Source organism: Neopelma chrysocephalum, unplaced genomic scaffold (genome assembly GCF_003984885.1).
Source record: "Neopelma chrysocephalum unplaced genomic scaffold, ASM398488v2 Primary Assembly neopelma1_44, whole genome shotgun sequence".
Classification (NCBI taxonomy): Eukaryota; Metazoa; Chordata; class Aves; order Passeriformes; family Pipridae; genus Neopelma; species Neopelma chrysocephalum.
The window spans coordinates 7283703-7299024 of NW_020897703.1; the positions used below are offsets into that span (position 1 = coordinate 7283703).

At 38.8% G+C, this 15322-nt stretch overlaps 1 protein-coding gene across 4 annotated transcripts in view; it reads right to left on the reverse strand.

The window, feature by feature from the left end:
• ALS2 (ALS2, alsin Rho guanine nucleotide exchange factor) overlaps positions 1–15322 on the reverse strand; it is a 38197-nt gene that overhangs the window by 22770 nt on the left and 105 nt on the right. For 2 of the 4 annotated variants that reach the window (XM_027678259.1, XM_027678256.1), the window contains exons 2-9: positions 10838–10927; positions 8712–8866; positions 6561–7477; positions 3862–4222; positions 2826–2994; positions 2268–2364; positions 1788–1865; positions 986–1159 (exon numbers count right to left, since the gene is read on the reverse strand). In XM_027678259.1, coding sequence (XP_027534060.1) covers positions 986–1159; positions 1788–1865; positions 2268–2364; positions 2826–2994; positions 3862–4222; positions 6561–7477; positions 8712–8866; positions 10838–10857 — 1971 coding nt within the window. In that variant the 5' untranslated portion in view covers positions 10858–10927. Of the gene's footprint in view, positions 1–985; positions 1160–1787; positions 1866–2267; positions 2365–2825; positions 2995–3861; positions 4223–6560; positions 7478–8711; positions 8867–10837; positions 10928–15201; positions 15259–15293; positions 15319–15322 lie in introns of those variants that run through there. The other 2 variants (XM_027678258.1, XM_027678257.1) reach the window with 2 other exon arrangements.

Genomic DNA, 15322 nt, shown 5'->3' on the forward strand with positions numbered 1-15322 from the left:
CACTAAGTGATAGTAAGTATTAATTACCTTCAGTGACAAACAACCCATTCAATACTGGCTTAATACAAGAATGACAAAAGTTGAAGAAACATTTATAGTCATTGCTGTTCATTTTCCTGACTCTGACAGAGCCTAAAAGACAATAAATAGATGATCTTTTAAGGTGACTCATGCAACCGTTCCATGTTTGAGAGGTAGTGACCTTAAGTTCAGTCACTTTCAGAACTGCAGTATGATTATATCAACAATGTTGATATTAAATAGCATCATTATATCAACTGTTTCTCCCATTAAATACAAAGAGAGAATACGAAGGCTCTATTAGTATTTGACTGTGCTCTGAACTGTAGTTCTTTCTGGACCTGGAATATGTCAATTTATTCATAAGAGTCCAGTTTATTGATACTGCAATATTACTAGCAGTAGGTATTTGCTTTCCACAGTAGTTCAAAGTAAAATTCTTCTATAAGTCAGCACTAATGCTGACTGTGGCTTCTCACTAATTTTGGTTCACATGCAATATCACAGAGTAATTCAGAGTTTGAGCTCTACTTCTATTTCCTTGGTTGCCATATAGAAGGTTCCTTAGAAACACTGAGCCAAAGTTGTTCAACAAGCAACTCACAGGCCAATTCTGATATGTCAGAGCCTACCAGTCACCCTAAAAGAGAAGAGAATGGCTACAACAATCTTACAGAAGGAATACAAGTGTGTGTGTCTCTGTGCACATACATGGACATGGAAGGAAATGCATTAAACACACTGGAAACACCTCCTTGCCCCTCAAACAGAAGCGAATACCAAGAAATAGGGAGGGAATACTAATTAGGCCTCCTCTCTGTCCTGCATACACTATGCTCCTGATTTGATTGCTAGGAACCAGGTATGTGACTTGACATCCTTAAAGCTAGTTGAACCACCAGCACTGTGCTACTTCCAAAGAGCACAGTAGGATTTGTACTAACTTCAAGGAAATAACACTCACCTTACTACAGGCTAGTAATAAAACTGGACTCTTAGTACAGCTATTTTCATTCAAATTATTTTCTATTGTCTCCTGGCCGCTGTAATATAATCCAGGTTGGAAATCTTTCTCATCTGCTAAGAAGAGGGAATAATCTAGTCCTGCTGCTGTACTCCAAACACCATCACCGCACACCTGAAATTCAGGAGGAAGGAAGACATTAGGAATCATCACCCGAGGCTGGAAAGAGAGAAGAGTACTTAACTCTTCTAGCCACACGTATATAATACACCTGCCAAGAAAAGTATTGCAATAACTGGTCATTTTTCAACTTCAGTGTCTCTTAACAAATAAACTCCTTGCATGCATTCTGAAAATTATCTTTCTTTTCAGTTTCCTTTCTAATGGCTGATTTTTTTGCCTTTCAGTTATAACTCAGTTTTATTTTTAAATGAGTGAGCTTGAACTAGGTTGGGACACTATTCTCCCCTCTACATTTAACTGGGAAATCTATATAAACAGTTCCAAAGTATTTAAAAGTTACAGCACTGCACCAAATATAAGGTAAAAGTGAAATTTTATAAGAAGATACAACCAGTCACATTTCTCAGTTTTAGAACTTCACTGTGGTCAAAAAACAGTGGAAGTCTGTGTAAAGGATTTCTTGGGTAGATTTTCACAAGTATAAGCCAAAGAAATCAAGGGTTCTATTACTATATAGCCCACAGATCCATAAACAGATCGTTCTTAGAAAATACTTTGCACTCACTGGTATAAGAAGTGACCCTAAACAGAAAAAAGAAAAACACAGAAACAAAAGTACCTTTGCAAGACGAGGAACTGTTGTTGGGGAGTTCAAGTGACCAAGCTGGCCAGAGACATTACTGCCCCATGAATACACCTGTAAGAAGCATTGCTAAACATTAGAATGTAAATTTATATACATGGACACATACTGAAGTGTGGTAGTACAACACATCAAGTGTGCAAACACACACAAGTCAAGGATAGAAGACTCATGTACCAAGAAGCAATTCCCTAATTTCCACTGTCTTCCTATATTTGCAAATTGTCTTCTCACATCAGAAATGGAATGTACCAGATCAAGTCACACCAATCTTTACACATAACGTTGATAGTACATGCAGCGCTTGGGCAGAAACAGGATTAAGATTCCACACTACTTCGATGCTGCCTCCCATAAACAGGAACAGAAGTTTAGAAGAAAAAAAAAAAACCTAGAAAAGACCAAACATGACAATTATGCCATAGAAAAACAATAAATGGTAACAATCACTTGTACCTGGGATTTGGCAGTGAGTGCTAAGGAATGATGGCCACCAGCAGAGAGGTGAATCACTTCTTTACCATCAAGGCTTTTCACACACAGTGGCTGAAGCCTGTCAATCCCCAGAACCCATAAGGCAGGGAAGGGGGAGTAGAAGGAGAAAAAAAAATATCATCAGAGGTACTCTTAATACAGAAAACATGTTCCAAGTTTTATTTTTGTCCCAAAGCAATTTAGAAAAAACAAACACACATGGAGTCTTTTGGCAACAAACCAGTTTAGTCAAAATGGTCAGGAAGGGCAAAAGTTGATAAACCTCACCTCAATGTGCACAAAGTCAAAATATCACCAAAACTCCTAGTGATTACATAGGGAAAAGTCATAACTGATTGATGTTCACTAACAAGGCAGCCTAAAAAAATGTTACTTGGAGAAATGTAGGTCACAACACTTCAAAGAACAAGCATACAATGCAAAGCAGATGTTTAAATTTGAGAATTTAAAACAGTTCAATACTTAAAATTTTCTAGTGACCTAGTGAATAAAAAACCTCATTTATCAAAGAAATCTCACCTTGGCAGAACATCACCATGTCCTAGCTGTCCTTCCTTCCCCTTTCCCCAGCTCCACACCTCTGTCCTTAGAGAGGGCAAAAGAGCATCAGCCTCACCACTGTAGGTTGGAGTCAGAGCCACAGTCCTCATTTTTGCCCGTCCCACTTTCCGTAAGAGCCTTGGAGAAACTGAACAGAAGCCAATAATTAGAGAAATTGCCATGCATTGCTGGTAAATAGATCGCTCAGACTGTGTTACACAGTTACTTGAGATAACTGGTCAAAACTTCTCAAAGTAGTCTTAATTTAAGATTGAGAACAAAGACTGACGTGTAAGACAATAGGTTACAGATACACTGAAGTAACATAGGTGCTAAAGTAGGCAGATCCCAAAGAGTTTTTAGCAGCTGCTAAAGGATAATAGGCATATGAGAACTACGCAGTTATAATGAATCAAAGGAACCAAAACAAACTATACATTAAAAAAAGTGTTTTGAAAGAAAATATATCCTTGCAGCAAACAAAAGATTTCAATACTTCCTAAAAACTCCCCTCAGATCCAAGACCAATATAGAACTAAACCATCTACACATTCAGAGCAATTAACAATACTGAAACCTGCGAGAGAAGAAGGTCATTAACTTTGAAGTTCGGCAGTGGAACTGCAATATTTATAGGTCCCTGGCTCAAACCCAGCTCAGTGCAGTAGGGATTACAGGCCACACAGATTATCTCCTGCACAACTGACATGAAAGATACTTTAGCATCACTTGGCAGCACGATGCCCAAACTACCCCAACGTGCTCATTTTACCCCACCCTACCATTAAAGAGCATTTGTAAACCCACTATGCTTTTGGTTTTCTCAGCATGCAGTATCTGCTAGTCTTTACTCCCTCCACTCCTTTCAAGTCCTAAGATAGAGCTTAGAATTCATAAAGACCTTTGATAGATCATTAAATTTGTGTTCAATAAGTGTTTGGGGTTTTTTTCCCACTTATAAACCTCCACATTAATATAATATTTCCAGTGTTATTTCCCCAATGTGCTCTTTTACCTTGTGACAACAAGCCAGGCAGGGAAAGCCTGCGACTCCCTCCTTCAGATTCCTCTTCTCTAATATCTACTAAACTGGAACTCTTCTTCCCCTGCATGGATTCCAGTCTGACCTGCTCTTCTCGACTGTCTTTCAGAGCCTCAGGCCCTGGGGACCTGCTGCCCGACTGAGATCCTGGTTCACTTGAGGATGTGCCATAGAAGTTCATGACTTTCTTCAGAGACAGCGCTCCAGCCTCATACGTGGCAGCCACTCTGACACCCACTGCTGAGGCACAAGAGGCCACCAGGCTGTTCAAGGTGGATGTGCTGGGACCTGGAGGGCCAGGGATACAAGCACTGAGTTGGTCTTCTTGAGAAGGCTAAAACCAAAGGAAAATTGAAAACTATCACACCAGACAGCACTTGGCAGAAGGATGATGATATACACATTCACTATTCAAACAATGGGCTATACTGAACAAGACATTATGTTTACTATAAAGGTTTATTGTAAATTATATATGGGTTTTAACTGTATAGAATGTAAATAGGTATGCATCTATTGCTCTGAATCTGGTTTTTTTTTAGGACCAAGCACCATTTCTACATGGACTGGGCTTTGCCTCTTGCACTTGTCTTGTAGCTCGTCCATAAGAGACTGTAGGTCTGAGGGTTTTTAATACCAAAAAAATAAAGGATCTTTGCCAACAAATATAAAAAGGGATATAATTTTAGGCTTATTACCAACTTCTTTGCCACCAATTAAAGTGCATCAGTGAGCATGCTGTATTTACAGAGAGACAAGTTTTCTCTTCAGTATGTTAAAAGGAAAACAGTGACTCATGGATCCATTTCACAAGGTCTCTCTTAAAACCAGTCTGGGCTGTGTCCCCTTATGCCACTGTTGTATCCATATAAAGCTTAGTTAATCATCAAGTCACACTAGGGGACAAACTGACTGAAGGCAATTCTTAGGACCAGCACACCATTACCTACAATAGCAGCCAGCTGACCCACCAAATAAAAAATAATGCACAAGATGATATTTGCCAAATGGCTTGAATATTAAAGCAAAGACAGCAAACTCACGTTTTCCCACCTAATACATAGTGGAAAATGGTATTATTACAAATATTATAGCTCATTTTATTCTACCAAAATAAAAACAATCTTCTGATTTCTTTATTTTTGTGAAAGCCTAGGCTAAAGGTTTGGGATTGCTCCTACTCACTTCATTCCTATTTATAAATAAGGCATACCTAGCAATATAGGAAAGAAAACTGATTTGTGTAGGAAAGCAAAGAGAAATGAAGGATTTTACTAATGCTGAAACATTACATTAGACCTCATCTCTGCTCTTTATATGTACGCTCAGCTGTGTAAGATTCAGTGAACCGATTCCAGGCTTGTTGATTCCTGGAACTGTGCAAGGAAAACAGTACTCTGGAAATATTCCAGGAATGAGGAGCTGAGAAAGAGAGCATGAAACTACATGTTTCACTCATCACTCAATGGTGGGAGTTCTTGCAAGATTCTGAGGAGCCCAAAACTGCTAGAATGTATTTGTATTAGCAAAAAGCAAAAGAAAGAATCACTGTGTTCACACAATCTTCATATCTCTGAAATAAATTTTCCTCAGAGTAATAAAACATAACTTGGTGAATCACCAAGTTACTGGACAGGTTTTAAAACTACTTTTTTTTGTTGCAATCACAGGTGATAACAGAAATCAATTATTTACTAGGTACTGTGAATTTTATCTCTCAGAACCACTGTGAAAAATTTCTTACTGTAACTATTAAAAAAAGAAGAAATAGATGTCTACACAACACTTTAAATGACAAAAGAAATTCTCAGAATTTCACTGTAAATTTTGCATATTAGGCCACAGAGTGGCAGGTTTCCTCACAGGACACTAGTTAGGTAGGGACTGCCAGACTGCACTGCAAGATTTTGGATTAGTTTTCTGTGTAGTGGATTTGGGTTTTATCTTCTTCCCTTCACCCTTACATGTCTTTATGTCTTTTTTTTTCCCCCCAAAAAACAGAAAACATAGTATTTTGTCAGTAAGCTGCAAACAGCTCTTGAGCCTTCATGTTGAGCATTTTCTGATGCTTACCAAGGTAGGGGTACTTGACTGTTCTGCTATAGCATCAAAACAGTGTTGGTGAACCATTTTCCACACCACAAAAACTTACATGTTTCCCATCCCTGATTATAAGTTTATGCCACCCCTACATCATTAACATTAGAAACCTTTTGGTCCACATGTTTAGCAATCTTTACTTGCAATCTACAATTTTTACCTGATTGAGAAATCAGACAGATTTGTGAGGGATTAGTTCCATGCACAGAAAATAAAGCTTGACCTTAAAGGTAAATCAGACAAGTGTCAGCTTACTGCCCAATGTAAATGGAAGCCCATGCATCATGGAATACACAGAGCATGGAAATTAGCTTACTTGGTTCTGGTACTGCAGACAGTGAACAGGAGAGACTACAGCACTGTCAAGGCTGCTCCCACACAACTGAACATGGATGGAGGACAAAAAAAAAAAAATCTTCCACTTAAAAGTTGAGAACCATCACAGTGAAAAACACTTGGAAACTACAAAAACACCATAGCTACATTACACTTTTTCATTTGTGGAAAGAGTAACATTGTCACATCTGCAAGAGGAGTTATAGTAAATTATGAGCTAATTATTAAGTACCAACCTGTTCAGGTTCTGTACAGATGTTTTTATCCAGGCTCTCATTTAATGAGTGATCTGACAAACTAATTAAGTACTCTTTCACCTCTTTTTTGTCTGGGAACAGAGTATTTCCGGGACCAGAAATTCCACTACCTTCCTGTCCATCGTTGGAAAGCACACTTGGCCCACCAGATTCTAAACCAACAAGCCTCTGTTCTTCCACAGGTGGTTTCTGACTGTCGTCACTTGGGCCACTTGTTACACTTTTTCCTTCAAGGGTCTCCGATGAGGGACACAAGACATGGTTTTCTGGTGGGTTATCAGACAGTGCTACACCCAGTGGGCAGCAGTGACTATCTGAAATGATTACATGGTCTTCCTTGTCCGTCATGGTAATAAGAGGCTGACTGCAATGATTGCATCTCTCTGGGATAGGCTTCATTTCCTGCACAGGAAGACATTGTACCAGAGCCAGGCTGTGGTGGGCTCCACAAGCAATCTGGAGCACAACGCGTCCTGCCAGGTGCTCTACCTTCTGTGGCTTTGTCACTGGGAAAGTTGTTGTTATGAGCCCAAGCTGGCAGCCACTCCCCCAAGCCCATATCTCTCTGCTCAGAGATAGTGCCAGTGTGTGTTCCTCTCCACATGCCAGCTGCAAAATCCTTACTGATATCAGAGGACTTGTTTCAGAATCACAAATACTGACGAGCTGTGGCTCTGGCACACACGGCTGATTAGCAACTGCACACTGGCCAGCAGAATTGTTGCCCCACATGTACACCACACCACTTTCTGTCACGGCTCCGTTATGGAAGCTGCCAGCTGCCACTGTAATAACACGATGTCCAAGCAAAGTATTTTCTAAGATAGGACTATTAACACATGACTCCTCCAGTCCTGATCTCCAGGGCAGTTTTCCAAAACTGTAGACCTCTCCACCTGGAAGGGGGGAAAAAAGAAACCTAGCATGAGTGTAAAAGCAATTGTTAAATCAACACAAAAATCTGAAGACACTTCTGATAAACAGATATCAATTCCCAGCTTACTGTAGGCTCAGCAGAACTATGGCTATTGATATATGAAGACTGCTGGTTGCTCTCTGTTGCTGGTGTTAAGTTCTATACCTCATGTTAATGTCACCCTGTGCATGCATGCACTGTTGAAATAAGTAATGCTTTTCTGCTAAAAATTCTACTGTAGTCAAGTTAAGTGTATTTATTGGTCCTTTCTATTCTAAGAACACGCAACGTATTAAGGACATACAAATGCACATGAAGAGCACAACACAGTACAGAGCTCATCTTCCCAAACAGAGACCTGCTATCACCAAACTGTACTGTTTGCCACTCTGCACTAAAACAGGATTGCCCTATCAGGGAGAGAAGGTGTGTTAATTTTTAAAATTAACAGCTGTTTTCACAGTGATAGAAAAATGGTAAATCACATCCACAAACAACATCCCTCATGGGGTAAGAACACACATGCAAAAAGTCCTTTTAAATTATGAAAGAAACACATTCTTTAAAAAAAACACTGGATGTCCATAACAACTCCAGTAGAGGAGAGCTATTTATAGCAGGTTCACAAATAACCTGGAAACTTTCCTTCAAAAACGTCAAAGAAAAATCAAAGAAGCAACTTCCAGCTGCGTCTTTACTGTGTGTCCATTGAATTGTACAAGGATGGACCAAGGTACACAAACACTTAAGGAACTGGCTTTTAGAAATACCTCAATTCACAGACTCAAACTGCTCACAAACCAAGACTCTCTAATGCATCTACTACAGACTTTTCCAGAAGCAGAGAAGACAAAGCTATTACACATCAAGAGAAACTTCTTGTTGTGCTTTTTTGAATGAAAGACTTCAAAAGAAATGTCATTTTGAGTTAACATGGTTCAGATTACATTAATTAACATCTTTAGAGGGTAAAATCCAGAGCCATTGTTAAGAAAAAAAAAATAACAATATGAAAGAAGAATCTATGCATATAAAACTGTGTTGAAATAGAAATAATTTATAACTAAGAAAGAAATAAAGGCAAAGTTAAAAATCCAGCAATTTAAAAGTTGTGTATGAGACACAGACAAAATGAAAAGAACATGTGAAAGAAAACTTGACAATAACTGAAGCCTGTTATTGCCTCAGATATTTACAATTAAGATGTTTATTACCTTCTGTTAGAAGTAATCCATGATGTATTCCAAGGGCTGCCTGTAATACAGTCTTGCCACTGAGTCCTAGAAGCCTTTCTGGAGTTACAGAGCAGGAACCAGCCTTCCAAACATAGACCAGGCCTCTCTCTTTGGCTCCTTCTGCCTCTTCTGAGCTACAAAGATTGGAGGAAATTGGAACACAATAAGCATGAAGTTTTCTGTAGTTTAGTAATTCATAGTTTACTTTTCACATATGTCAGAAAGGCTTAGTAGTTCAGGCATTTGTTTCACTTTCAGGAAGCCAATATATTTAAATTAACATTAATAATTATCAAATTGTAAATTAAATGTTATTTAAATGTAAAAAATATGTATCTTCTATTTGAAACCATTAGCTTTCTTTTTCATTTATACTTTACCATGTACCAATTGCTCCCATTCAAAACATTACACCTGTAAAAGCTCATCCTTGATATACTTTCATTTCTACCCTTAGAGACAAAAATGAGGTTTTGCTTGTTTGGGGTTTTTTCCTTTTTTAATTCTTAATGAGTTTCTCAGATTCAAATGACCCAATCATTCAAATCAACTGAAACACACAAAAAAATCCTGAAACAATGCAAGTATCTGGGCTTGCAGGAGTGACTGGAACTATCCAAAGCTGGTTTAACACTTCCACACACTCTGGTTTGAATGCTCAGTCAGCAACTTCTCCAACTCAGCACAAAGAAATTCCTCAAAACATTGACAACAAACCCACAGTTTTAACAATTTGTGCAATGTCTTGATTTAAACACAAAAAGTCATTTTAAGCATCGATATAGACTCACAGCATTCCAAGTTAAATTAAGAGTCATCTTTAAATTTATTTAAAACTTTATAAAGAATAGATTGTTATATACCCCGCAGGGAAAAGTAGGTTTAGCTCCTTATTTACCAAAAGTCAAGTCATTTACTCCCTGCATAAATAAGTTCTTGCAGCTTGGCATGAACTTGTGAAGTTCATATATATACATAAAGACAGGTAAGAAAAGCTTTGATGGAATGGCAATCTTCGTCTAGAAAAAAAGGCAAAAGAAATAAAATGTACTCCAAACCTGAATCAAACCCAGAAAAAGCTGGTTTGATAGGCTGCCCTGGGGACAACTTACACAAGCAGCTCTATTCATGCAGACTCACATTTTTTTAAACTACAAATTTTGCTAGCTTTGGTGCACAGGATGAACAATATCTTTACACAATGTGTATCTGAAACATTCAAGATGAAAACAACTAAGAGATTAAATTATCTCTCTTAGCTCCTGAGCCCATCCCCAATATCTTTATTTTTTTCTACAAAACAGAAAGAAAAAAAAGAAAAAAAATCAAAAAAGTGACAGTCAAGAACTCTTCTAAAATTCAGGTCAATTATTTAATCCAAAAAACAAACACAGAATTAAAATGCAGAGTCCATCTTGCATTTTAAATAAAAAGGACTTGTTTTTAGAGTAGAAGTAAATTAAAGAGGAACCAATCAAGTAATATATAGGCCAGGGAAAAAAAAAGCTAAAAAATCCAATATCAATATTAGGACATTTAACCTAAAATCAAAATACAGATTTTACTCAGATGGGCAAAGCACACCAAGGAACATAACACAATAATATAGAGAGTTTTCACCAATATACTGTGCATTAAAGGCAGTCCTGCTGTTTGGCCTTTTATCCATTTAATAAGTCTTCAGAAAACAGCATAAGACCGATTTGGACATTCACATAACAGGATTTATTACAAAAACATCTGACCTCTGCCAGGTATCTTAGTGGAACAAACAAGGAATGAAAAAACAGTCTACTGCAGGGCTACTGACCCAGGATCAAAATTCACAGGTGCAGGTGACAGATATGAGTTACTGTTCACCTGAAAATGTTACTTTCAAGGTTTTAGCCTATGGCTCTGCCTTCACAAGTTCCAACAATCAACTAAGTTGCTGTTGTAGTAAGTTTAGTGTTCCAGACACAACTGAAGCTGTAGCTAAATTAATCTTCTTCCCTTTAGTGTGAATTACATAAAGAGGATGCCGATATCACTTAATTTTCCGGGATGATCCCGAGCTGGCATTTTTCAGGAAGCCTCTGTGGTTTCACAGAGCTGCTCATTCTCACCTTCTTTCCTGTGAGTCCATCTGTCAGTGGCAGCACTCCATCACCACCAAATCATTCCTCTTTCAAAAGGAACAATATAATTTTCACAAACTAGAAAACATAAAAAACAGCTATTTAGTGCAAATAACATTAACCAACAACAACAACAATGGTGCAAAGCTTTAGGTCCTGTGTTAAATAAATAAGCACTTACACTACACTAGGATGGTCGAAGTATTTATATTTAGTTCACTCACACTGAGTTGGCAGACAAAAGCTAAACAGCCAGACTTGTCCTACCTACTCATCTCACAATAGGTCTATTGTAAGGACAGAATGAACAAAACCTAGTTTAATGGCAGAAATTTACGTCAAACTCTATATAATTCTCATTACACCGCTCGAGAAACATCAAATTGACCCATTTTCAGTCTAAATAAACCAGAATTCTATCTTTAGCTAAATTTAAGGTAAACAGATTCACATGAGCAGAAAATGATTAGGAGTTGAATTCATGACTGCATTCCTGAACCAAAGCACACATCACCATTTAAAGGTGCAGTTCTGTCCAAGTCTAGGCAGAAGTGCAGAAAGCCAAGAAAGACTTTAAAACATTTCTTCATGCAAATTGGTAGCAGAGTACCTATGAAGGTATGATATGACTACAGAAGACAGAGAAAAAAAGTGACTGCTCTAGTTATGATTTTATTCTTTCAGATTTTGAATTTTGCAAGTTCACTCTCACAACCTTTCCACCTCTATGAAGATGCCTTTGTATTACTTTTCTTGGAATAAAACAAAGCTACAGTTAATCTTTGTTTCTTACAAGCTGTTTGGCTTAATATTGAAAGAATTGTAACTTCCCTGGATCTACTGCCTTACTTAATGAAGTATTAAAAATTTTAGTAACATTAATGCATGTGTGTGATCATATTTAATAAGTTTCATAAAAGCTTTAGACCTTTTGCTTTATTATAGTTGCTGTCTGATATCCACTGTAACAAAATCGGAATATAATTTTGTTAATATACAGTCTTTTAAGATTATATATCTTCAATAAAGACACGGAATGAGTAGCCTGAAGCTTTTGCACATGGTAAATAGAAATAGAATATGGCCAGTCTGGATTACAAGAGACAATATGTGCAAACCTGTAACTCTCATACAGAAGTTTCAATGCACACTTGAAAACAGTAATCATTAAGTCGATAAATAATTAAAATAACTAAAAAAAACCTCCAACACTTCCACTAAAATGCTCTGAATAATGAATTACCAAACAGACTTTTACAGACAGAAACAACAACATAGCATACCAAACACTTCCAGTTTTTCAAACACAGGGCACTAAAAATAGTGATTTGGGCTTTGGGGTTGGCAAAGAACACACCACAAGAAGATAAAGAGCCATGAAAATATGAAATCAAACTAATTTCATAGAACAGTATTGAGATAAGTCATATGCACCTTGCTTTAAAAAAAAAGAAAAAAGAAAAAACAGGACATACTTTTCAGGAACAGAAACATTTGTCACCAGAAAGATACTGCTTTCAAGATGTGCCTGTCTCTCCTGCCTCAACTACAAAAGAAAAAAAACACCTACAATTGTAAAAGTTAACTTTTAAAATATTAACAGAGGAAGTCTCACAAATATAAGGAAACTGTCATGCAATGCTTCAGTAACAGAGGTGTTGATGAAACATCAAAGGACAATGGAAGCGCATTTTTGGAACCTTAACTTTGTGATGTGTTCTTGCTCAGAGTAAGTACATTTGTGGTTTTCTTCAGCCTACTCAAAACCACCCAACCTACAATTCATTCTCTTGAAAATGCTGGCATTCTCCTCTGTGAAGAACTCTTAGCTTCACATAAAAACATCCAATGGATCTCTGAATCAGGCTAAGAGGTGGAAGCTTTGATAGAGTCATCAAAGTACCAACAATTACATGATTTACACTGCACATAGTTATTTAAGATCTAGGAATTGAGGCTTAAAGTTCTTGACTTCTATAATTTATGAATTTTTTTAAGGGCTCAAAGAATTGTTTTCTTTTTCTTGAGCTTCAACTGCAAAAAAAATACACTGTAATTGTCACAAAATCTTCTGACTGTAACAAAATAAAGTCAGGCATCTGGATCAGCTGTTTTGCAACATCTCCCTTCAAAGCCAAATTGAAAAACAATTTATCTAATTATTAAGTAAGAAACCTGCAATACCGGTGAACTAGAAATTAAGAGAGTGATATGATGACAGTGACAGATTTTCTTTTCTTTACAAAAGCTCACACTTAAGGTTGCATTACTAAGTATTTGTGTATATAAGGGAAAATGATAGTCCAACTGGGTTTTTTTCCCACAGATGAGACATCTTTAAGGCATTTTAAAATCACTTGTAAGTTCAGTGCAAGTTTTCATTCAATGCTAGGACAGCACAACATTATTCCCATTTTACAGCTAATGCAAATTACAGGTCACCACAGCTACAAACTAAGTGAAGTAACTGTAAATAGCAAGTTTATTACTCAGTAGAAACACGTAATTTTCCTTGCTGACTTTCGCATTCATATAATAGCACATTATAACATTACAGATGCATTGTTTCTTTTCCACTACAATCACCTGAATTGTTATTAGAAATAATAATAGAAGTGCAGAAGAGTCAGCCACAACACAGCACTCTGGTGGTGTGGAAGGTCGGTGTGATACCAGCACCTTCACTGCTCTGCCCATAATTTTACTTTCTACATTTTTGCTTCAAGACTGCAAGAGGAAAACAGCACGGAGTGCCAAAGAGTGCCAGTTATGAAATGTATTTGTGCTACAGACAGATGGTCATTGGCATGACACTGATGTCATACTTTCCCCTCACGGAGTAGAAGGCTAATGCAAATTCTCCAGAAATCAGACACTGCCACACCATAACAATTGCTATGGCCAGGAATGACGTGAAGCAAACATTACTATCGTTACTATGGGACTGTGCTCTTCACTGACCATTTCTACATAAGCATCAGAGATATGAAGGTAACCTTACACTGAATGCTAAACATCAACAACTGCTATGGCCCTGACTTTCAGAAATACCAGAACTCCCATGAGCCTTATGTGCTTATTTACTTGCTGCTGTTAATAAACATTGCAAATACTTCTACAGCTTTCAGACGTGTTTACTTACATACTGCCAATTATGTTTCTAATCAAGTTGTTGCATCATATGTAGCAATAACCTATAGGACCAAGACTGCATTTTTTTATACAGAATTACCTACTCCAAGCTTCTTCATTCAAGCCAGAATTGTCAACACCCGTCTGGCCTACACACATCTTTTATTGTTGCTAACTTACAATCAGTTACCAGTTCAAGAAGCCCTTGTGTTTTGATCAGCACTAACTAAGTACAACCACTGCTTTTAACATTGTGTGATTAAGATCTGCTCAGAACAAAACAAAACAACTTGCTACGGAAAGACAGTAGTGATCCCTTCAGATGAGGGCTCAAAACTTTTAATGCCAGTTTCAGTGAGTGCAGGATGGCAGCAAACAAAATACAACAGTAAAGGAAGCAGTAAAAAAAGATTAAAAAAATCCCCAAGGACAACAAAGAAAGGGCCTGGTATCAGTACACAGCTGAAAGTTATCTGCTACAGCATACAATTAGTAATTTAAAATTTACCAAATTCATAAGAGACTCAAAAATTTCTGAACGTCCTTCTGCCACTTTTCCTTCTGAAATTACACCCTAATTTAGCACATTCTCAGGTGCTTCCCCTTCTGAAGACAGTTCACTCTGCAGAAACTGGAAGACTCTAGGTATAGGTAGTTTTTGTAAGCTGCTGCCCTACAGCAGCAGTGATTAATCACCAATCATCTACGACCAGTCCAGCTGCTCCCCAGTGCCTCACCAACATCTTGGTTCTGGGAGAGCAGTTCTGTGACAGTGACAGCGAGCCACGCCACCTGTACACGATACTGCAGCCACACACTGGGACTGTCCCTCGATACACTCCAAAAGCTGAAACTGCGTTTACTCCTGAGCGACCACGCCATGCAAAGGGAGAGGAGTTTTAAACGAAACAGCGATGAAGAGCACGCTATTTACACTTTAGAAGTCTCTTCGCAGCAAGAGGGAGGAGACCTTTCAGATCCCACATCTCAGCGTGCTGTCCCAGTCGCAGAGCGCGGTGGCAGCCGGACAGCCGACTCTGACCCCGCTGGGCCCGTCCCGCGCCCCCGGCGCACACCGCTCCCGTCCCGCCGCTCCGCCGGGGGAGCCGCGGGCAGCGCAGGGCGCTGCGGCCAGCCTGGCCCCCGGCTCGGCTCTCCCGCTGTGCCCGCGGTCCCCCCTCACCCGTGCCGCCCCTCCCGGCTCCGCTGTCCCCGCTCACCTGCGCCGCCCCTCCCGGCCCGGCTGTCCCCGCAGTGCCCCCTCACCTGTGCCGCCCCTCCCGGCCCTGCTGTCCCCGCAGTGCCCCCTCACCTGTGCCGCCCCTCCCGGCCCGGCTCTCC